The sequence below is a fragment of the Strongylocentrotus purpuratus genome, unplaced genomic scaffold (genome assembly GCF_000002235.5).
Source record: "Strongylocentrotus purpuratus isolate Spur 01 unplaced genomic scaffold, Spur_5.0 spur5_scaffold_16, whole genome shotgun sequence".
Classification (NCBI taxonomy): domain Eukaryota; kingdom Metazoa; phylum Echinodermata; class Echinoidea; order Camarodonta; family Strongylocentrotidae; genus Strongylocentrotus; species Strongylocentrotus purpuratus.
In genome coordinates this window covers 9176816-9201200 of record NW_022145601.1, presented here as the reverse complement: position 1 = coordinate 9201200, position 24385 = coordinate 9176816, and the positions used below count along the sequence as shown (strand labels likewise).

General features: G+C 39.0%; 1 protein-coding gene and 1 long non-coding RNA gene across 3 annotated transcripts; both read right to left on the bottom strand.

Annotated features, from left to right (window-relative positions):
• Positions 1-1147: 1147 nt before the first annotated feature.
• Positions 1148-8012, bottom strand: LOC115924491. Its single transcript, XR_004064330.1, has 2 exons — positions 7892-8012; positions 1148-1394 (listed from the first exon to the last, which is right to left on the bottom strand). It is a non-coding gene; the product is annotated as an uncharacterized LOC115924491 (long non-coding RNA).
• Positions 8013-16307: 8295 nt separating this feature from the next.
• Positions 16308-24321, bottom strand: LOC579477 (BAG family molecular chaperone regulator 1). Of its 2 annotated transcripts, XM_779592.4 has the most exons (6): positions 24192-24321; positions 22098-22211; positions 20763-20845; positions 19029-19142; positions 18212-18319; positions 16308-16684 (listed from the first exon to the last, which is right to left on the bottom strand). In XM_779592.4, exons 1-6 carry the CDS (start codon positions 24241-24243, stop codon positions 16553-16555), a joined length of 603 nt encoding a protein of 200 aa, XP_784685.2. In that variant the 5' UTR covers positions 24244-24321; the 3' UTR covers positions 16308-16552. The 2 variants fall into 2 exon arrangements, with proteins under 2 accessions (XP_784685.2, XP_030842595.1); XM_030986735.1 differs by lacking the exon at positions 19029-19142.
• Between the last annotated feature and the right edge of the window lie 64 nt (positions 24322-24385).

Genomic DNA, 24385 nt, shown 5'->3' with positions numbered 1-24385 from the left:
TGTCATCTACTGTACAGTACATTTTCTTTTGGACAACTGCACATAAACGATTAGACTTGATTAACTGGGCCAACGCGCGATAGCGTTCACGAAATAGACCGAACTTCTCCTCGCGCTTCGGTTTTGCGTATGTTGCACGCACGTGAATGCTGCAGTTCGGTCATCCGTAGTCATATTATACCGGATTGGCCGCAAGTAGGCCCACGGGAAAGACACATACAATGTGGTCTCGTCATGACACACTCTCTTTAATATCCAATCGTATTCAGGCTGGGATAATGCGACACACATACAAAATTGAATCCTCCATACACTAACTTCCACAGAATCACAGCTCTCTTTTTGACTCATATGAACCAGAACGCATAAACACAGGCAATATCTACATGTTTATGTTTATGGGTGTTATTTTCTAGTAATAATGCACTAATCACTACATGTACGTACAATCTCCACAAGGCAAACAGATTTAATCATATTTCTGTAAGTATTGCAGAGAAATGGAATTTTCCAAAAGGGAAAAGGAAGTCAGCAAATCAGTGGGGGGGGGGGGGGGGGGGCTTTTAAAAATTGTTTTCTGAAGATATTGAATCGATATACTTACACGGGGTAGATTAGAGGACATCTGTTTCTGTAGCAGATCACGTTCCTTCTCTACTTCGTCTACGCGTTGCTCAGTGATTGCTAATGAGTCCTGCGTCTCACGAAGCGTTTCCATCAAACGATCGCGTTCCTCGAGCATGTTTACCATCAACTGCTCAAAGTTTGCGTCGTCACCGAGCGTGGAGTCCCGCAAACTTACGCCATCCTCCGATATTGTTGGCATGACATCACACATCATGTCTACTTTCTCTTTCACAAATCCCAGAGAATAAAGTTAATAATATTCCAAATGAGGATCCAATTTGAGTTTAGCACCTTCCAAGCTCAGAGATATCACTCCATATATTCTGAATTCAATTTCACTACGGTGCAAAACTTTGTTTCCAATATGATATAAATATTAGTTTCATGTAACGCGCATAATGGAATTGTCACAATATAAAGCAATTTTTATAAAAACCTTTTGGAAATAAACGATGAAAAAAGAAAAATCTGAAGAAAATCATAGGTGACACACGCTACCCCTATGTAATGTACATTTCAAACTGATTTACATGTTCATGTAATTCTGTATAAAAATGGCATCTTGCCTTGATAAAGACATTACAATCCCAGTTCAGAATGGCAAGTATTTGGGCCCAAGTTTATCCTGGTACTGAGGTCGATCAGTCTAACTTCAATGTAACCTTGGTAACTCCGGAATATATCAGGAAGCCTTTGCCTGATGAGGGAGTGACCTTTGACCTTCAGTGAGGCAATCAGTCTGTACATTGGCTCCCCATGATGGTTCCCTGAGAAAGAAAAAAGAGAAACACATGCTATCAGTATTATTTACTACATCAATTTACCACATACATGTACATGTACATGTACATAAATTATTTACAAATAGGTACTACACTATTACTACATTACATATTAAAAAATAAATGATATACACCTGTACAGTACATGTGCCAACTCTACCAGAGATGCCAACCTCTTGACAAAAAAAAAACAGACTGAGTATCCTTAAAAAAAAAATTGGGGGGAGAAAAATCAGATTTTCACGAAAACTCGACACCAATGGTCCATTGGCCCGGGCCAGTAAAATTTCAGAAAAATGTTTTACTGGTACATTCAAGTATCAAAAATGTTTGCTCTTTCATTAAAATTTGTAAAGCAAAGTTTTTGTTGGGTTGCGGGGGTTTACTTGTACATGTTTCTATGCGATTCCACAGTTTTTAAGGTTTCTATTTTTGTTTTTGTAAGAGGTGATATCGTATTACCGTATTTCACTAAAATTACCCATATTGCATTGCCTTAAAATATTTGTAATATGTTTTGTTTTGCAGACATTGCTCACAAATACTAATCCTCTCTGAACTCACAAGTGTGCCAGGTTATACAGCATCTGGCATTCTGGCTACAATTCATGTACCGTAATTAACGGTGTATAAACCGCACTTTTTTTAAAAGTTTCAATTTATTCCCCTCTACCTGGCGCTATGCCTGGCAATGTCTCCCAGCTCAGTAATCGGTGGGTTGGCTCACCACTCGGAAACTAGAACAACACTCTAATTTGTCTATCATCTTGGTTTGAAAGTAATCTTTCTGATAGATCTCAATATGTAGTTTATATAATAATACAGTAATTCCTCCAATTTTTCTTCTATTACACAGCGTACCACAAGATTCTATCCTAGGTCCTCTACTGTTTTTTTAATGACCTGACTTGCTGCCGACAGAGTCGGGCGAAAAAGAGGGGTGCGGTTAATACACGAGGGCGGTTTATACACCGCCAATTACTGTATCTCATCTCTTTCCTTTACGATCCACTGATCTGTTGATCGGCATACAATGTACAGAATATAACAAGCACTAATTTGTTGCTGATCCCTCCTAAAAGCAGAGGGAGCATAAATTTACATGTTGTCGTCCTCCTACCAGTCATGACTGACCCTTTGTGACCCTAGTCCTACCAGTCATGACTGACCCTTTGTGACCCTATTGATGATGACGTTCCAACCACAAGTTTCTATCCTGGGCATAGCGATTAGCTTTGCAGATGTTCATGCCAGTAATCTCTTTTATTCCGTCAGCCCATCAAACTTTTAGCCTATCATGTTTTCGTTGACCCTCAACATAATCTTGGGTAATGACCTTGGGTAATGACCTTGGGTAATGACCTTCGGTAATGATCATCTCCAGGATGTTACCTTCCTGACCTTCACTCCTAGAAATGTGTCCAAAACATTGCAACTTGTTCTTATCTATCTTCCAGTGAAAAAAATTCACGGGGGCTCGAAGCAATTTAGCCCCCGAAATGCTAAAAAGAGCCTCCGAAAGTCATAAAAAAGCCCACAAAAAATTTGCATAGAGTTCAATGCAAAACAAATTAAAGAGTGTTATTTTCATGCAAGCAATTTTTTTAAGTATTTTTTTCCCTGCTATCTTCTAGCATAGGGTGACCTTCGCTCCAATTTGATTCGTGACAAATCATTTGATTTATGAACCTTCCAGGATATCCTCAGCATCCCCCTCCAACACCACATTTCAAAAATCGAAAGCGTGGATTTTCTTTCTACATCTACAGTACATGTATGTGCTGCTCCAAGAGCCTACGTCTCTGACCCATTTATGTAGGGATTGGAAAGACCAAAGCATTCATCATATGAATCTTGGTGTTCCTTGAGAGATCCCTCTGTCTTCCCAGATGTCAGTAAGGCTTGTGGGAGATGATGTAGCCATGCGAGACCAGGCCTTAAATTTCAATATTTTTAGGGCAAGGCCACTTTTCTGTAGGGCACATTCCTATATTACAGCACAAATTGGAAGAATTGGAAAGGGCACACAAAATCTCCAAGGCCAATGAGAGGGGCATTGAGGCCAATCAAAGGGGCATCCACGGCCATGGCCTTGAATTAATTTAAGCCCTGAGAGGCGTCCACCAGAGCTTCCACCACCATCCCACCATCAGAGAGCCCAGGAAGGCCTTTCACAAAACTTGTCATCAGTGGCAAATGACAGTTTTTGTTTTTTGTTTTTTGCTTCTGATTTGTTGTCAGCAGATTTGTCAATGATATTTGTCATTTGTCATTGAAAAAAGGTTTTGTGAAATGCCCTCCAGGTATATGTACAAGTGTTGACTACTTTAATGTCCCCTCCATCAGCCTGAATACATGTACATGTATGATGGTCATTCTTTCCTCCACATATATCATGATCTTTGTCTTCTTAACATTGAGGTACAATCCGTTTTCCTTAAAGTGACTCGGTAACATTCTTGAAGGTTGATGAAAACTTGTATAAAATGTTACTTATTATATTCCTTCTACTGTACTAACCCTCCGAGATGCAAAAAGTCCTGACAAAATACTCAAACCACAAAGATATCTATGGTTTTCTTTAAAGGCGTCACTGTGCAACACCCTCTAATAGTGATTAACAGCAAATTCTCCCAACCATTCTTTATGAAAAAAAGACATAAAACAGGCTATTAAATGCTTAAATGTCTGGAACGGTATGAAGAGCCAATTTATTGCCCTGTGACAATTTACATTCACCTAAAATGGAATTAAATTTTAATAATGTACATGTAGTTGAGAGAATTAAGGAATCGATCAGATCAGTTTTTCCCAATTTGTATCATTAATAATGGTCTGTTTTCACTCAAATTTTCAGAATATCTTTAATTGTACATGTAGAACTGTAACATTTCATTTTCATTTCGTTTATTTCCATACCTATACATTTAAGTCACTACCTTACTATCTCTCACCTGAACAATGTTACCAAGTCCCTTTACATGTAACTGGCTTGTTTGACTCTTTCAATAACAAGAAGGGAACAGAGCGGTATAGACAAGTGTGTGTTCACAATCTTATGTGAGAGTTTCAAAGAACCAGGTTTTTCACAGGTTTCACGGCAAACCGTTGCACAATACAAGTGCATACCGATGGTGGGTTGCGGGCGCGGCGGGCGTGCGCCTGTATGAAGTTATCTACAGTAATGAGGATCTAAGACCTTACGGTAGATAACTTCACACAGGCGCACGCCCGCCAACAACTCACCATCGGTATGTAGACTACTTGTATTGTGCAGCGGTTTGCCGTGAAACCTGTGAAAAAGTGTATACTAATATCAAGGTTTTTCTGAAAAATACTCCAAAAATAACAAGAAAATTGACACGAAACAGGTAATAAACATAACAACTTTTAACTCATGATCTTTATTCAGACATTTAATGAATATTTACTTCATTTTGGGTAGAGTAAAGGAGGGGGTAATCGACCAGCTTCAGTTTTCGGCCAATTGGTTGGATGCATGGTAAAATCCCTTTAAAATACATCGCATAATAGCATATCACATATCCCACACATACCATACCATACCAGAGTCACTGAAGAACCACATTTGCAATGAAAAATATATCCCAAAATATCACATTTTAGCAATGTAATCGGCGGTCCCGCTACCCGAATCTGAAAAATCGAGTATCTTACGCGTGTCTGTAAGAAATATGGGTACCATAAAATGAGCTTTATTCCAAGTATTTTTCAGATTAAGAGCCCGATTTTGTGCTGGTCGCAAGCTCAAAAGTATCTCACCGCATGTATTAAATCAATGCAGCCGGACACCGCAACGCACACATGATATCTCTGTCTAATTCAGATTCCAATGTCCGATCACTGCAGTACTAGTTTTCTGCCTGGCGAGCTCCGGCGTGGGATACCTGCTCCGCCCGCTAGTACTATAGATCAGCGCGGAAACGCACGGCGCGTGCGCGCACTTCCTATTGACTTTGTACATGCGGCCGAAAACTGGTTCGCTATGCCGATAACTGACTCCGAAACAGTGAAAATTGAAATGAATATTGTCATGGCAATTCGTGATTTTTTTTTCTGGGATTCTCTTTTTGTTTAAATAATAATAATATTTGCTTCATGATTTGAACAAGAAATGATAATAAATAGGAAGTAAAGGGTCCAAAAAATAGGATTTTGTCTTAAGTGGCCGAAAACCCCCTCCGTTTACTCTAGTAGGGTGTCTGAATGATTTTTCAATTTTCAATTTGGGATCGTTTTTCACCATTTTTGTTTGATATTTGAATTAAAAATGTAATCAGAATAATACATTTCAAATTTCAAGTCTCGCCGATGTTTCTATCAAAAGATACAGCCCCTTCAAAATGCTGAAATATTCATAGCATTTTGCTCAGAATCGACGAAAAAGACGTACACGCAGAGTTATGTTGTTTTGCTAAATTTAGCCAAACAGCTGTATCGCGCGATATGCAAGCGTATGCATATCGTACGCAAGTTGCTCAGCCAATGCGCGACTTGCAAGCTTGAGCCACGCTGTCTTCGCGATATGTGCCATTGACTAGTATGGGTGGCCGTTCCCGCCATAGAACCCGGAAGTGAATACACGTTGTAGTCAATGGCAATATCGCGGAGACAACTCTCCGCGATATTGCCATTGACTACAACGTGTATTCACTTCCGGGTTCTATGACGGGAACGGCCACCCATACTTTCATTCACTATAAGCGCACATGTTACACGATGTAACCATGGTTTGGACCGAGCGGAGCTCACGCCTCCCTAATTAGCTGATTCCAAAAATGTGGGAAGGGTATTTTCAAACTGTTATAACAAATGATCCCTTGGGGCTAGCGAAAAAAAAAGCATCTGGATATTATCCTTACGTCTAGCCCTGCTTAAGCCGCGGGGCGGCAGCTCAGGAAAGTGGCAAATTTTGGAGCTAGGATGCAAACAACATTTCAATCGCTGTTTTGACCAAGATATTTTTAGAATTCTGGGGGTGGCCCCCGATGGGGAATATGGAGAAAAACCTGCTCTTTCATATGACACCTCATTTATTGAGTTTCACCTTCAGGATCATTTGTTATAAAGGTTTGAATTTCAAATTTTTTCATAAAATCATTGACCAATTTTGGATGGTCGCGCAATGCACGTAGACCACATAGGGAAGCGTACAATCTCTATGGGAAGGGTTTTAGCACACAACATTGGGTGCGCGATCAGACACCCTAACTCTAGTCTATGTTTTCGTAGGGCATCTCCACGGATCCGGGCTAACTCGGACCAGGGGGCAACTCGGCCCAGCTGCAAAAACGGTTATTTTTTGTCATTTTACCATAACTCTAACCCTAACTCTAACCCTTACCCTAACCCTAACCCTAACCCTAACCCTAACCCTACACCTAACCCTAAAGCTAAACATGCAAAAAATGACTGTTTTGCAGCTGGGCCGAGTTGTCCCCTGGGCCGAGTTAGCCAGACTCCACCTCCACGTAGGGTATCTCCACATAGGGTATCTCCACGTAGGTTATCTCCACGTAGGGTATCTTCACGTAGGGTATCTCCACGCCGGATTTACGACGGGTAAAATTTTGGATAGGCTTCTGAACAAGCGCCACCTTTCCTTCTGAAAAACAACACTTACTGACCAGTAGGGGCGCTGGTCCGAGAATAAGGATCGTCTTCATAAACGAGGATCGTCTTCGTAAACACAGATCGATGCGTCCTCAAAAATAAGGACCCTCTGCATTTTCTCAGACGTTTCATATTTTTGATCGGCGCATTGGCGATGCAAAAAACGGATTCTGCAATGATTTTCTTGAATCATTTTGCATTGACTTTGTACAGAGACCTTCACATTATGAGCAATAAATACTTGGGAAGACGGACAACCCATAAAAGTAGACGGTGAACTAGGGTTATTTTCCCCTGGGAATCCATTTTTGGCATCGCCAGCAGGCCGTTCTGTAACATGAAACCCCCAGAGCGCCGATGAAAAAAAACGTCCTCGAAAATGCAGACAACCCTTATTTTTGAGGGCGCATTTTGTCTGCGTTTATGAGGATATCCTTGTTTATGAGGACGATCCTCATTCTTAGACCAGCGCCCCTACTGCTGACTATCTAATCTCATTAGACTATACAAGTAACATCTCAGACTCCGTCTCGACTGAGCTGAGTTCTACCATGCATGAATGTAGTCACATTGCACATGTAAGTAAGCTAAGCTCAGCAGAGCTGAGACTAGTGAGAGCTTGGCCCAGCTCAGCACGTCTACATACGGGCTGAACTGAATGGGATCTTGATGGGAAACTCTCCCGATAAAAAGACACCCGATACGGCTCACTATCACCACAAGAATTCTCCAATTCCACTAAAAAAACAAATAACAAATAATTATCAGGCAATAAAAATAAATAAACGTACCACAAATGTTATTTATATGTGATGAAATGTTACAGTATAGTCATAAGGCATACTTACAGGCTCAGAATTGATGATGACTATAACCGGCTCTAATCCTGTAGCCGCCGTGTACATAAAATACATAGGCTTCGTGTGTAACCATTTTTGTGTACAATTCCTATTGACAATTCCTGTAGTATAGTAGCATTATTAGTTTCAATGAGATACCCACAATTCATTACGATGACCCACCCCCAATAGAGGTCGCAATAAAGAAGAACAATTATTATTATCTCCCTCTCATGATCATGAGCATGTTATTATGCCTCATAACTACTGTCTCTCGACTTCTCCCTTCTCTCCCTCCCCCCCCCCCTCTCTCTCTCTCTCTCTCTCTCCCTCTCTCTCTCTCTCTCTTTCTCTCTCTCTACCCCTCTCTCTCTCTCTCTCTCTCTCTCTCTCCCTTTTCTTTTCCCTTCTTTGTTGTCCTTCCCGGGTTTCTTCACGTTTCTTTTTCTTCACGTGTCGTTGCCTTTTTCTTCTACTTCTACTTCTACTTCTACTTCTTCTTCTTTTTCTTCTTCAAGTTCTTCTTCTTCTTCTTCTTCTTCTTCTTCTTCTTCTTCTTCTTCTTCTTCTTCTTCTTCTTTTTCTTCTTCTTCTTCTTCTTTTTCTTCTTCTTCTTCGTATTAGGCTTCTTCTTCTTTACGTCTTAATCTTGAAGTGAGTTGCGTAAAAGCCGGTCGTAATAAAAAATAATAACATGAATCAATTTCCATAATTTCTTATGTTTATATTTCCTTTCAATTATCTTAAATATACTTTGCTTTCGATTTTTGTTAAGTTTATATGACAAAATTGAATTGAAAGCAATCCTGTTTGATTGGATCATATTCATTGAATTAGTAATTCGCTTCCCCCCCCCCCCCCCAAAAAAAAAAAAAAAAAATTGTGGCTGGAACCCCCACACTACTCCTACACGTACATGCAGGCCCCGCAGAACATTTTTTTCAGAGTTAACTAGCGTAGCGAGTGAAGGGAATGGAGCGTAAATTGGCGTTGGGTCCAGGGTGTTGCCCCGGCAGGGGTCAAGAGGCGGAGCTATAGCCCTTGGAAGCTCACGGGTTTTAGGCATTAAATTGCGGTCAGATAAACATTTTTGGATAGGGTATACATTATTTGTGACACGAGCTGGTAAGTCGAAGTCACGAATTGGCGTGGGGTCCAATGCAGGGGCGGCGCCAAAGGGGGATGTGGGGGTGCGACAGCCCCCCCCCCCCCCCACCTGTCAGGATATTGTCGGTAAAATTGCGCTGCCGTCGGGAAAAAAGAGAAGAGGGGGAGGGAAAAAGAGAGGGAAAGGGAAGGAAAAGAAAAAGGAAAAGAAAAGAAAGAAAGGAAAAGAAAGGAAAGAAAGGAAAAGAAAGGAAAGAAAAGAGAAAAAAGAAAAAGAGGGAGGAGAGGAAAGAAAGGAAAAGAAAGAAAAGGAAAAAGAGAAGAAAAAAAGAGAAAATGGAAACAGAAGAAACGGGGGATGAAAAAGAGGAGAGAGAGAGGGGAGGTCAGAGCCTGATAGAGGATGAGTGGGAGTAAAAGAGAGAAGGGGGTTGTTGGGTGGAGTCGTCTCGTCGAGGGAGCAAGAAAGACACGGGTAAATATGTTGCTATGTCGGGTCAGCTGTGACGGTATTCTTGCTCGATCCTCGTGTACTATATCAATACAGAAGTTTGAAGTCGGTGAGATGTATATTGTCGGTCGGCCGACAAGTTTTTTTCCCTTCGAACTGTGACTTTTTATTCACTGTGACGACTTCGCAGGCGCGTACACAGGGGGGGGGGGGGGGTTAACCCCCCCCCCCTTGGTATTTTTATGTGTGTAACCCCCCCCCCCCCCCCGCTTATTCAGCGGCTGGCTGAATCGTTGCGAAATTTTCGGCCCGATTTATAAATGTTAAACCCCCCCCCCCCCCCCTTGAAAAAATCCTGCGTACGCGCATGCGACTTCGAGAGTGACTACAACTACAATACTTGTATTTTCTCGAAGTTTCACTTTCCTATAATATCAGCTAAAGAAATCAGAGGTTTAAAATTTTCTTAAACAGGATTAAGAGTCAACAATGGTACGACGAACCGTCTTTCTTTCTCTATATTTTGATGAAACGCCCAAAATTCCGAGCTTCGCGCGGGAGGGGAAAACTCATTTAGACGAGTCAAAAACGGTACGTCGAATTGTCTTCCTTCTCTAGTAATTTAAGGAAACACAGGAAACTGAATTCAGATAAGGATTAAGAGTCGCGAACGGTACAACGAATCGTCTGCTTTCTCTAATAATTTAAGGAAATGTCAAAGCTTCCGCGCTTCGCGCGAGAGGGGGGAAACTGAATTCAGACAAATTAGGGTTAAGAGTCGCGAACGGTACAGCGAATCGTCTGCTTTCTCTAATAATTTAAAGGTAAAGACCAGTATTGGAAACGCCCCAATTTCAAAAAATGAAATGGAAGCTCTCATTACCAATCATGTGAAAGAATATTTTTTGACTAATACATGATGATAAAAAATTTGCCGGGAAACCGCCTACTAATTCATATATTTGGTAAATTTCTTTCTCTCATGGTCTGTGAGAGATATAGGGTAGTCCCATATACATCTTTCTGTGTATAGTGCTTGTAACTTTACGAAGAATAGGCCAAATTTCTTATCATTTTGACGATTCTAGAACCTTGCAGATGCTAAATGCTAGATGATCAACCTTTTCTGATCGATTCCACAACGTTTCTTTCACAATGCAATCGCATGACCATAAATGGTCTTTACCTTTAAGAAAACGCCAAAGCTTCCGCGCTTCACGCTAAAGGGGGAAACTGAATTCAGACAAGGATTAAGAGTCGAAAATGGTACAAGGAATCGTCTGCTTTTTCTAATAATTAAAGGAAACGTCAAAACTTCAAAACGTTAAAACGCGGGAGGGGGGGGGGGGGACTTCATTCAGACAAGGATTTAGAGTCGAGCACGGTTCAACGAATTGTTTACTTTCAGGCTCTATTAATTTAATGAAACGTCAAAAATTGTCGCGCTTTGCGCGGGAGGGGAGAACTGAATTCAGATAAGGATTAACAGTCGAGAACGGTACAATAAATCATCTTCTTTTCCTAATAACAATAATTATTTATGGAAACGACTAAGCTTCCGCGCTTCGCGCGAGAGGCCTATTACCCACACCCCTTAAGGTGATTCGCTTGCTCACTACCACCCCTCCCTAAAATGAGATCCTAGCTCCGCGGCTACATTAAAATATATAGCTATGATGCTGACTAAATTGACGAAATAATTCGTATATTTATGTCGTCGAAAAAAAAGTACTATAGAGATAGTCGTTGGCCTCTACACCCCCCCCCCCCCCCCCACTGAAAAAGGTCTAGCGACGCCCCTGGTCCAGTGGGTGGAGCCCCCGGATGCTCAGGGGTTTTAGGCATTTAATTACTGTCAAATGAGCAGGTCACTCATTCTTTCTTTTTCTCGTTAACATACCTTTTTTTTTAAGTGAAAGGGGGGGGGGGGGTCGAGCCCCCGGGCCACGCCATTCTGCAGGGCATGCGGAAAGTCTTGGAAATTTAATTCTTGTTTAATCTCATTTTCTTTGAATGGAATATAATTTTTATTCGATCAATTCAGATTTTTTTTTCTTCTTCTTTTTGGTAAAAAATACAAACCATTTTTTAGTCCTTAATTTATGCTGATTTTGGGGGCGTTTAACCCCCCCCCCCTCTTCCGGCGCCACTGTCCATGTAGTACACCCGGTTCCTGTTTGACGACTATAGTTCAATATAATGCTCAAGTTCAAGTGATGTCAGGTTTTCCACTCTGGATACTGCAAAACTGTGTTTTTACAACGATAAAACAAACACATCACCGGGGATTCATAATTTTGTTAAACCTTGTTTCAACATATAAATTTGTTTCTTCTTCCCAGATAATTGGTTCCTTCCGTATCAATAATGGTCTTATGAGGCATGAAATTGATTTTTCACATGATGGATAATATACTGCCGACAATAGTTAATCCAGAATGCAATTCTCTCGAGCAGAAGTAATCTCCCCCCCCCCCAAAAAAAAAAATATATATATATATAAAATATATAGTCTTAATTCCCCGACAAAGCATCAATATTTGAAATTCGTCCCAGTTTGGTCATGTTATAATTGAACAATTAAATCGGTTGTAAAGGAAAGGGGGAAGGGGTACTTATCCCCCTTTTTAAACCACCACGCCCCGCGAGTCTATCTCCATCTCCCATATTTACTACCCCCCCCCCTTCTCTCTCTCTCTCTCTCTCTCTCTCCCTCTCTCTCTTACACCCCCCTCATTGTTTGCATCCCTCTCCAGCCCCGTTTCTCTCTCTCTCTCTCTCTCTCTCTCTCTCTCTCTCTCTCCCTTCATCTCTCATCTTTATACCCCCCCCCCCCCGCCATTCAATTACCCCCATCCCCTCTTCTCATCTATTCTTATGATTTATCACATCTCCTCTAAATCTTTCCTTCTTTTTCTTTCAGTCCCTACTCTCTTAGATCCCCAAACGGACCCATTTTTAATAGTATTTTTGTTAAAAGTGAGACCCATGTAGGATTTTTGTGTGACAAAGTGACCCATACACCCCCGTATGTATGTGAGTCCCCTCCCCCCCCCCCCCCCCCCCGGGTCTTAGGCTCACCTCGTCAGACGTACTTCCTTCTCTCGATCTCCTTAAAATTCATTTATCTCTCGCCATAATAGTAATCCCCTCCCTTTCCCCCACCCCTCTCTCCCACTCATCTACCCTCTCTCTATCTCATCTCCGTTCTGTATCCTCTCTTTCCCACTATACTCCTCGTTATATCTCATCTCTTGTATATAGTCGGCAGAGGTTTTTTGTTTTTTCGTATAATCTATTATGGGTACCCCTCTTAGTTTTGTTCATTGTTTATACTTGTTCATGTAATTATGTCGGATTATTATGTTCCTCTCTTATTCTTGTTTATTGTTTATATCTATACAGTCCTGTAAATATGTTATATGGACCTCTGCTCTTGCAGCCGAGTCTGGAATAAAATCTTGAATTGAATATAATATACCTACGTCTTCAATTCCCACCTCTTCTCTTGATATCTCACCCCCGGATCTTTTATCCTCAAATTTCCTCTATCTCTCATCAGTGCATGAGTTCTACTTCCTTTCTACCCCCCTTCCCATCCTCTCTCTCGTTTCTGCTATACCGGCCTTTCTTCCGATCTCCTATTTCTACCACCTCTTTCTCCGTCTCTTCTCCCCCAACTCTCTCCTGTATCTCTCCTATATACTACCCCTTTGTGTTTCTCTTTCTTTTATATTTCCTTTTGTCAAAAATCAATAACAAATCTGCTGAAAACCAATCAGAAGCAAGGATTTCAGTAGCTTAAAACAAAAACTGTCACTTGTCACTGATGACAAGTTTTGTGAAACGCCCCCCTGATTCTTTTCATCCACCAATCTTTCTAAATATTACCACTATCACTCCACTTCTCTCCGGCCTAGCCTCCCTGTGGTTATTCCACATCTGCGCTGCAGGTTTTATTTCAAGAAAGATATAGGGCTAATTTTAGGGATGCAATTGGGTTTAGGCTTGTAAATGTAGTCAAGGATTTAAAGATAAAGTTGAGTTCTGGTCATGCAATTGCATTGTGAAAGAAACGGTGTGGAACCGATCAGAAAAAGTTGATCATGTAGCAAATCAGTATTGGTGTGTACTGCAAGGTTCTGGAGTCATCAAAATGATAAGAAGTCTGGCTCAATCTTGGTCAATTATAGCACTGCATGTACACAGAAAGAACACGGACTACAAAACCATGTTGCATAAAAACCGGGCCTCATTTTTAAGCTGTTACTTGTCATATTTAGAATATGGAGGCATTTGAAGAGCCATGCTTTTCAGGGAACATTTTTTCTATGATTTTCTTACACACTTGCATAATTATTAACACTCACAAATTATGTTTTGCCTCTCCTCTGAACTCAAGTTTGTCTTTAAGTTCAGAATTTGGAATAGAACTTATGCATAGCAAATTGTTGGAGCTAGAAGCATACATCCCGTCATACAAAATCAAAGGGCACCAAATTGGAAACCGTAGTGAAAACAAATGTGATTTATTTTCTGTTGTAAGGAAACTTCACAACCATCAATATTCAGTATCTATTTCAAGATAATGTATATCAAATGAGACTTATACTTATCAAAAGTATTGTAAAATTTATCACAACAATATTATAACTTACAAGTTGAATAAAAGTTAAAGTCATTAGCATCAATTCTAATTCCCCTTGTGTATTGCATCAAGAAGTAATAGTAACTAGATTTATCATGTCTATAATAAAAGCACAATTCATTAGAACCATATACATCAATAATTGAAATATTATTAATCCACAAATCTTTTTATTTGTTTGTTTGTTTATTCATTTAAAAATACAATCAAAATATAACATATATACAATATAAAAAACAAATAGAAATCATTCAAAGAATATGTCATGTATGATGATAAACCGTTAAGTATGAGAAATGAAATAAGATAACTATGGGAAAGCCTGTATAAGGCTTTGTAGTCAACAGTTATCTTAGTTTTAAATAATACATTTTAGGAGTACTCAAACTACACATTTCAAAGGATGATGAAAAAGAAAAAGAGATAAAGAAAAAACTACTGAGAACGTTTTAGTCTCATGAAAAGTCAACAAGAGGTTAGTTTACCATGAAATGCACCTTTATGATTTGACCCCAGGGTATATGCAAGTGAATAAATCACATAGATTTTTCTTTCAATTAAAATGATTTCCTGTAACCTCTCGATGACCATGTCACAGATCGCTCAGACGTGACATTGTGAAAGCTTGGAATAACAACTCTGCACAGATTCAACTAAGTACTGGTACTTTATAAAGGAATACATATTCAAGGAGGCACGATAGCTCAGTCGGTAGAGCAGTGGTCTTGTAATCTGGTGACCCGGGTTCGAAACCAAGGCGATGCGCTGGTGCCTTTTGGTAAGGCATTAATCCTCATTACCAGGTCCCTCGGAGAGGACCTAAAACCGTCTGCCGTCTGGTTGCTAATGCTACGGTCACAAAGGTTCGTACGAATGATAATTTTGTACGAATCTCCGTTTTTTCATTGTCTTCCCAAATTTCCATTGTCTGAAAATCGTTCGTAGCAGTTCGTAATGGCATTTGTGACCGAGGCTTTACTTACAAGCATTTTCTTAGCAGTCAGGTAAAACATTCCTTCATAATTCATAATGTATATCACTTTTCTCAGTTTCTAAAGGTAAATGTTTCATGATGTAAGTACTTCTGAATTTCTTGACAATACAAGACTACAGTAATATGATAACAACTGAAAAGCTTGTTCTTATAACAAACAAAACCGGATCAAAATGTGTGAATTCCACACAGTACACATGGAGATCAGTCTGGACCTGATGGCTATAAGCACACTTACCCTGCTATTGACTTTCCTCAAATACTTTCTTTTGTTACATTTCCTGGTCTTTGTGTATGGTGTATTTGAGTAAAAACCAATCTCCCCTCTTTAGGGTATTAAGCCAGCTCAAAGCTCAAGGAGGCGCGATAGCTCAGTTGATAGAGCAGTGGTCTCGTAAACCGGTGACCCAGGTTTGAAACCAAGTCGATGCGCTAGTGCCCTTTGGTAAGGCATTAACTCTCACTACCAGGTCCTTCGGAGAGGACCTAGCTAGCCTTAAGCTGTCGGTCATCTGGTTGCTTACTTACAAGAATTTATGCTTTCTTAGCAGTCAGGTAAAATAAACATCACCCCACATCACATACTGTACCTGTGTGAAAATATCTATTAATTACATAATTATCTCACATAGGAATGTCCTAGAGAGATACCAATAATGCCCCACAGGCAATTGATTGATAGGGTTATGTAGTGTCCCATACAACATATGTCTTTTTTTCTATACCGGTCAAAGCCCCAACTTACAGGGTTAGATGAAGAATACAAAATTTACTTAATTAACAAAAAATTGATATAATAATAATAATATTGGATATTTCTATAGCGCACATATCCACCCTGCAAGGTGCTCAAGGCGGTCCAATATTACCCCTGCTCTGCTAGGCTACTTACTTTGGTGCGTTCAAAGAATTCCTTCCTTCCACTGATTAATGGTACTTTCACTAGCACTTGTCATATTCAAATGAGGGAATGTTGCATTCATGGATGATATATATTTAAAAAAACAAATGCCATACAGGGGGGGTGTTCCACAAAGATTCTAATTCGAACTTACTCTAAGTTGGACTTAAATATTATGGAGAGCCATTTGTAGCCTTATAATGAAATATGTTCAAAAACTAAAAAATTCAAGTATTTTAGACTTTTCATAAATTCCACATCAAGAACATGAAAACTCCAAAGATAATAGAAAATATAAATGACTTGAATCAACAATTAGTTCCTTTTAAAATAACTTTTACACAAATATTTTCAAGGATGCTAACAGCTTTCCATAATTGTTAAGTCTAACTTAGAGATTGTCAGGTTGTCACATGACCAAAACTCTCTGTGAAATCCTTGCATCTTGATTGATCAAATAATATCACTTGGTAACACGATCACATGATTATAACCTCCTTGAGACAAGTTCACTTCATAAGTCTTGTAGTTTGTAGAGCTAATACTAGAATGAGTTATGTCACAATCCATCAGCTGTCACTAGTGTTTTGTAGTTTGTCTATGGTAGTACTTATGGAATCATTAGTGTCTAGCTGGCTCTGGATCTCTTTGATAACACTCCTCCTCTTCATACGTATGGATTGATTGCACACTCCTAGGTCCTGTACACGAAAGAGAGAGAGAGACAGACAAAGAGAGACAGACAGAGAGAGAGAGAGAGAGAGAGGGACAGATAGAGAGAGAGAGACAGATAGAGACAGAGAGAGAGAGAGAGACAGATAGAGAGAGAGAGAGAGAGAGAGAGAGAGAGAGAGACAGATAGAGACAGACAGAGAGAGACAGATATGGAGAGAGAAAGAGAGAGAGAGAGAGAGAGAGACATACAGAGAGAGGCAGAGGGAGACAGAGAGAGACAGACAGACAGATAGAGAGAGACAGAGAGACAAATACACAGACACAGAGAGAGACATACAGAGAGAGAGAGAGAGAGAGAGAGGGACAGACAAAGAGAGACAGAGACAGACATGGAGAGAGAAAGAGAGAGAGAGAGAGACATACGGAGAGAGACAGAGGGAGACAGACAGACACAGAGAGAGAGAGACAAACACACACACACATATAGAAACAGACAGAGAGAGAGAGAGAGAGACAGACAGGGACAGAAAAAGACAGAGAGAGAGAGAATGAGAGAAACAGAGAGAGAGAGAGAGAGAGAGAGACAGAGGGAGACAGACAGACAGAGAGAGAGAGACAAACACATGCACACATATAGAAACAGAGAGAGAGAGAGAGAGACAGACAGACAGGGACAGAAAAAGACACACACACAGAGAGAATGAGAGAAACAGAGAGAGAGAGAGAGAGAGGGATACAGAGAGGGAGGGAGAGAGAAAGAGAGAGAGAGAGAGAGAGAGAGAGAAATAAAGAGACAGACAAATAGAGAAAGAAGAAAAAGACAGAGTAATTGGAAAGAAGGACGTACAGATAGAAATAAAGGGAGAAATAAAGGGAGCAAAAACAGAATAGGGAGAGAGGTCAAGATACAGGTCATGTGAAAGAGAATGATATACATTGTATCTCAATATTCACAAACAGCAATTAAGAAGAACAAATTTCAGTGGCAATCTCTCTCCTATTTATTTCACCTAAATGTTATAATAATGTGAAAGAGGATGTTATTTAACACTGAATTCTGCAAGGATTTTTAAAATAAATGTGTTTGAAGCCGCATATTGAAGAAAGCAACCCTGTTACCAAGCATCTGATCGAGGGCCGGTCAGATGAAATCAATTGAATATCAATTTCAAATTCATGAAAAGGCACTTAATATCAACAAACATGGTCTAAAACAACTCTAAATGACAAAATAATGCCAGCTACTGTATGCATGTTTTTCAGCATTTGATAGACCAACATTGTTTGGCATTTACAAAAAAAGATACTGATCAAAGGTGCGCAGGTGTCGCTCAGATCTTCCGATCCGATCAAAACCCCAACTTACAGGGTTAGATGAAAGAATACAAAATGTAGGTTTTGTCACAAAATTTTGGGAGCTCCCACATTAGAGGGGCTTTAAGTCCCTGTATCCTTTTTTTTCCCTCCCTTCTCTTCCATCTTCCTTTCTTGTATACTTTCCACCTTTTCAGATTAAGAATATTATTTTTCTCTTCATCTCACGACATACTTACCAGTGCATCTAGCTTCTCTAGAAGTCTTACATACTCCTCATGACATGCCGCTAGTCTCTTCCCCAGGCTAGACAAAGAATTACTTTCTAATTCCTTGTGCAGATAACCCTGTACAGAAAAGAAAATGCATTGAGTCAAGACTACAATGCTATTCTTCACAACGAGGCGTTGTGGCATGCGCCTGTAATCCAGCTAACAGTGGAAGTTACAAACTGATTCAGCCGAGGACGCAGGTTCGAAACTGAGTCACGTCTTTTGGATGGTGATGTTAAAGGTCGGTCCCCAGACGTAAATAATCATAACTGATTGATACACGTCTGTAAAAACCCAATTACACACACACACTCAACGTACCTTGTCCAGGTCGATCCTTGGACGTCCAAATATAGCCGATACCGAGGCCTTTTGCTTGCCAGCCATTGACCTCTTCAACATTAAATAAAAAGTTTAAGAATCCAAATTATCCAAATCTATATATTCAAAGAAGTAAATCTAATTGAATGGGAAAAGAATACCTTCATTCCTGAATGATAGATACCTATAAACCTAAACAACAACAACAACATTGAGAGATGTGATTTGGTCTAGTGGTAAACGGTTTAAACTGTTCTATATTCTACTGAGTATTAAAGCAATTTTTCTGTATGAATACATTGATGGTTAAATTTTGAAAGTACTGAAGTTATGGATAGCAAAGTAGAAGTGATCATGCAACGTCAACTCTTCACCTTAAATAAAATAAACCAAAACCCTCCCATTTATGACAAATCTTTCTAAACCTGATGGCACACTTTAATTAAGTATTGAATATACTTACTTTTTCTACACCGGATAGTTCTTCTGATATTCCGCTCTGTTTCTTTGCTAAAGAATCAATCTTTTTCTTCGCCTCAACAATCTGCTTGTAGTTCTCATCCTCCTCTGGATTGAACTGACAAAGGTTAGAGGTCAAGAGGTTAAAGGTCAAGGGTAAAGGTCACATGACCAAAAGCATTAGATAGGTTTAAAGATAAAATTGAGTTCTGGTCATGCGATTGCATTGTGAAAGAAACGGTGTGGAATCGACCAGAAAAGGTTGATCATCTAGCATATAAGAATTTGTGTGTACTGCAAGGTTCTGGAATCATCAAAATGATAAGAAATTTGGCCAAGTCTTGGTAAAGTTACAAACACTGAACACAGAAAGATGTATATGGGACTACACGAATACGTGGCGTAAAAATCCTAACCCCCGAGTTCTACGATGTTACATGACATATTTAGAATATGAAGGCATTTGAAGAGCCATGCTTTTCAGAAACATGTCTTATCTGATGTTCTTCCACACTTGCATAATAAGAATGATAACGCTCACAAATTATTTTTCACCTCTTCCCAGAACTCAACATTCTCTTAACTGGAGGATACAATTACAAATGCATGGCGTTGTCAGTAAATAAGATCATGTTATATCCATACCAGGGGCCCGTATTACAAGGAGTTGATATCAATCGCAACTTATTTGCGATTGATATCAATCGCAACTTATTTGCGATTGATATCAATCGCAACTTATTTGCGATTGATACCAATCGCAACTTATTTGCGATTGGTATCAATCGCAAGTTAAAGAGAAAGGAGACTGCAAACTTGCGATTGATTGAAGGACTTGCGATTCAATCGCAACTCTTTGTAAGACAGGGCCCAGGTTTAATAAAGTCAGAAATATAGTAATTATAGTATAATTCAAAATGTTGTGTTTTAAAATAAATTTTAAAGGATCCTAGATACCGGTGTATTTTTGTTTTGGTATCATAGAATCTCTCTAAAAATATTACAAGTAGATTGTCACTTCAGTGCAATAACAAGTAAACCGTTAACACTGGTAATAACTTAGTAATAATAGTATTATTACCATGATATAAAGTCTATAACAATAAAGACTATGATATAAAGTCTCTATATTCCAAAGGACTTGGGAAATAATTCCCCTGGCTTTAACTCCCCGCATATTGAGCAACTGTAACGCTCAGTGCATTCAAGGGATACATCTGGCCAGGAGATCACCTGAGTCAAGTGTGGCAAATGTAGATTCATGTTTTGCCAGAGGATATACCCAAAATATACAGTTTATATCTGAAATTTTTAATAATTGATGAATAATTGTTTTTAGATCTTGACCGTGATGTGTTCTATTTATATGTCATTGATTGTTGTCATAAACATTTTCTAGAATATATTTAAGTTATTGTCTGATGGGAGCCAGGGGAGTACAAATAATGAAATAATTCCCCTGGCTCTCAACAGAGAGAGTGAATTATATTACATTTTTATGTTATTTACGTTATTTGTAGTTATTTGTTTATGATATGTTAATGTAATGATATATTTTACACGCATGTCAGTTGTAAGACAACTTTATGCCTTCCTATTATTTGTGCATGACAATAAAGAAATTCAATTAGTGCTGAGGTAGGAACTCAAAACCCTTGCCTTGTGGTTCACAGTCAGACCACAACATCTCTTCAAACATTTAGTCTTGAAATCAAAATGGTTTAGATGTTGATCTTACCTTCTTACCGATGAGCATGAGTTTACTTCCATTCCTGATACCGGCTTCTGTCACATTCAGATCATGATTCATAAGAGTTTTACCTGTGGAGATATCAACGATCATTCCAATGGGTTATTAAAGATAAAGTAGACTTCTTTTCAAGAGATTGCATTTAACAGACACCCCAAGATTCAGGGGGAATAGTGAGCACTAAAAAAAAAAGGTTTTTTGTTTTCCCCTCAACCATGCCCCCCTTGAGTTAAAAAAAAGAAGAGGAATTCGCGGGGAAAAAATGGCATCTAACAACATTCTCCCCTTTCGAGTAAGAAAATTGGGGAAAAAATTGGGGAAAAAATAGGGCAAAATAGGGAAGAATAGAGAAAATAAGGGGGAATTATCAGGCCTGAAGATTATAAAATAAACCATTGAATAATATACTGCTAAATAATTCATTCTAAAACATACTTTGTCTCTAATATTATCATCAGCACATTTATGTGAAAATGAAGATTGTTTGTAGTTTTTGTGTACATTTTTGTTTGTAATTCACAGACTAGTGAGAACCTCTTTATAGGTTTAGACCAGTTTTGAAAACGCCCCCTCTCAAAAAATGAAATGGAAGCTCGTATTACCAATCATGTGAAAGAAAATGTTTTGACTAATACATGATGATACAAATTTTGCCCTGAAACCGCCTACTAATTGGTATATTTGGTAAATTATCATATCGATCCAGCTTTGATAGATATCACGTAGTATCTTTCTGTGTACAGTGCTTGTAACTTTACTAAGATTGGGCCAAATTTCTTATCATTTTGATGATTCCAAAACCTTGCAGTACACACCAATACTTATATGCTAGATAGTCAACCTTTTCTGATCGATTCCACGTTTCTTTCACAATGCAATCGCACGACCAGAACTGGTCTATACCTTTAACAGGAATCCTTACATTTGTGACTTGTCCTACACCTCGGCTTTGCAAGCTTGAGACTTTCACCTCTTGTTGTTGTGCATTGTGTCTGCTAGGTAGTTGGAAGAAGTGGTCAGGGTTGCACGAGTATATCTATGCCAAGAAATTAAACAACTTAAGATCTTAATTGAGGAGGCGCGATGGCTCAGTTGGTAGAGCAGTGGTCTCGTAATCCGGTCACCTGGGTTCGAAACCAAGGCGATGCGCTATAGTGCCCTTTAGTAAGGAATAAATCCTCACTACCAGGTCCCTCAGAGAGGACCTAAAGCCGTTGGCCATCTGGTTGCCTACTTACAAGCATTTATGCTTTCTTAGCAGTCAGGTAAAATAACCATCACATTGACATTGACATTGACCATATTGCTAAAGAATGATCTTACCTCTATTAATGATCTTCTGACCACCCACAGGAACTGCTGTCAACTCTTCCAGTTTCAAAGACAGATCACCCACAGTAGCCGCACCAGGGAGACTCACACAATGTTTATCTGGCCCTGTTACAATGTAAACAAATTATGTAGTCAATTCACAACAGATCACTCGTTCTTATTAAACATGCTTATTTAAGTCTGGCTTAACTAAGGACAGTATTTAAAATCTTTGTTTTCATGTGTCGCTGTCAAGGGTTAGACCAGTATAGGATTAAAATGTTTTTGCTATTTATGGGCGACTGAGTTGCCAAATTGTGTTTGATCGATTACAACTTTGAATGTTTATCATGTCATCTTCATCAAATTTACCGGTAGTAGTCTCGTCTATCATCATCTCTCAATCACTCTTTTAGAAATCATCAACCTGTAATCAGTGGAAATTTAAGTGTAAAGTTGTTTTTCTCCACACAAAATCATGAAAACACAAGCACGTATTCTGAACCATGTGCTTCGCTATCATTGAAGATAGGATAAATTGGTATTCTGAACATTGTTGTAACTTTTGATGTATCTTTTCTCTCATTTCCTTGGCTGCGTCTGCGCTCAAACTTTGTGCGCTTGTAATAGTGTGTATTATTAATAAAATGGCGCTTAATCCTCATTAGCATATGCGCATGGAAGATAAAAGGACAAGATAATTGGTATTCTTAAAATTGTTGTATCTTTTATCTTATCTTATCATGCATGGTATTTACAACAATATGTACAATAGGTAGGGGGTTGTTGTATCTTTTGTGGTGTTATAATGGCGGCAATCTTCCTTGCCCAGAACCAACTTCGTGCCAATAGACGAGTTAGAAGAGTTAGAAGAAGATTGTGTGTTGACCGGAGACATCACAGATGAGAACTTTCTAAGAATTAAATTACATGCTGGGATATGACGATGTGATATGCTCTCATCTCTGTGATGTTTCTTCTTCTTCTTCTTCCAGTATAGTACAGTCCGCTGTTGGCGTATTATCGTACCTTGTGCTTGTCAAGTGCTGAGTGCAAGTAAAAAGGCTCTACAAGAATTCTATGTGCAGCTAAAAACAATCTGAAGCTCAACGGAGCTTAATGTGTTACACCTTCTGAAAGCGCGACTTGTCTTCATGATCCACATACCACAGCGCATATGATGCACATAATATGCGTTCAATTTAAACTAATTACGCCCAAGTATTCCTATTGCATGACCTACTTTTTTCTTATCATGTCAATATAATGAAATACATGTAGATCTTGATTGACAACAATGGGTGTGTCAAAGATAAGATAGAGGCAGTCCTTCAAGAGATAATACAGGATTAAAATAGTTTTCAGAATACCAATTTACAACAATATTAGTGCTGTATTATCTGTGGAAGATACAACAAAAGATAACAGATTACAAAACTTGGCCTATACAACTTCAACAACACAGTGTGCTTGCTCGCTTCGTTATATCTATTAATGTATATACAAATGTAATCATTTTATTATTATCTGTACAGTGTAGGTCTAAGGTTTGTTTACCAGCTAGCAGCTGAGCACCCATTGTACGATAATTTAAGTATAGACCAATGTGTACTTTTTGTCTACATGTACAGTAAGAAAGGAAGGAACAATATAAACAGCACCACTGCCTGTTTATTATTATTTCCTTTTTTTTAAATTATTATTCATTTAGACTGGTCATCCGTCCTCCATTTATAATATTACCACAAACTATTTCACTGGGACCAACATCTTTACAACTTTACAAGCTTGCTTTCATATTACTCCTTGTTAAATCACAACTCCATATTGACCATTATCTTTATGTTATCTATTATGTATCATTGAAAAAACAAATTTTACTTTATTTGAAATGTAGGTCTATAATATATGTAACATGAGAAATATGAAAATAAATGAAATGAAATGAACGATCACCATCACCGGGCCGCGGCCGCACAACTAAGTTAAACATGATAATTGCATGATAACATTAACAAAAATAGACCCCCAAATCTACAAAATAATACAAACAAACAGAATAGACAACACAAAACTAAACACAATAACACATCATAAAGTTCATACCATGTGAAACTATGATTTCTAAATCGCCTACTTCCTGAGATTGAGAAGTCATGTTGTTCCTTCTTCATTCATCAAACAGTCAGACTCAGACTGGTTGTGCATCACTTTGAAATTGTAACGTCTAGTGTATTTCCAGGTATACTTATAAATTTAGATTGGTCATAAATTGTTGAAACATTTGTTTTACTCTTAAA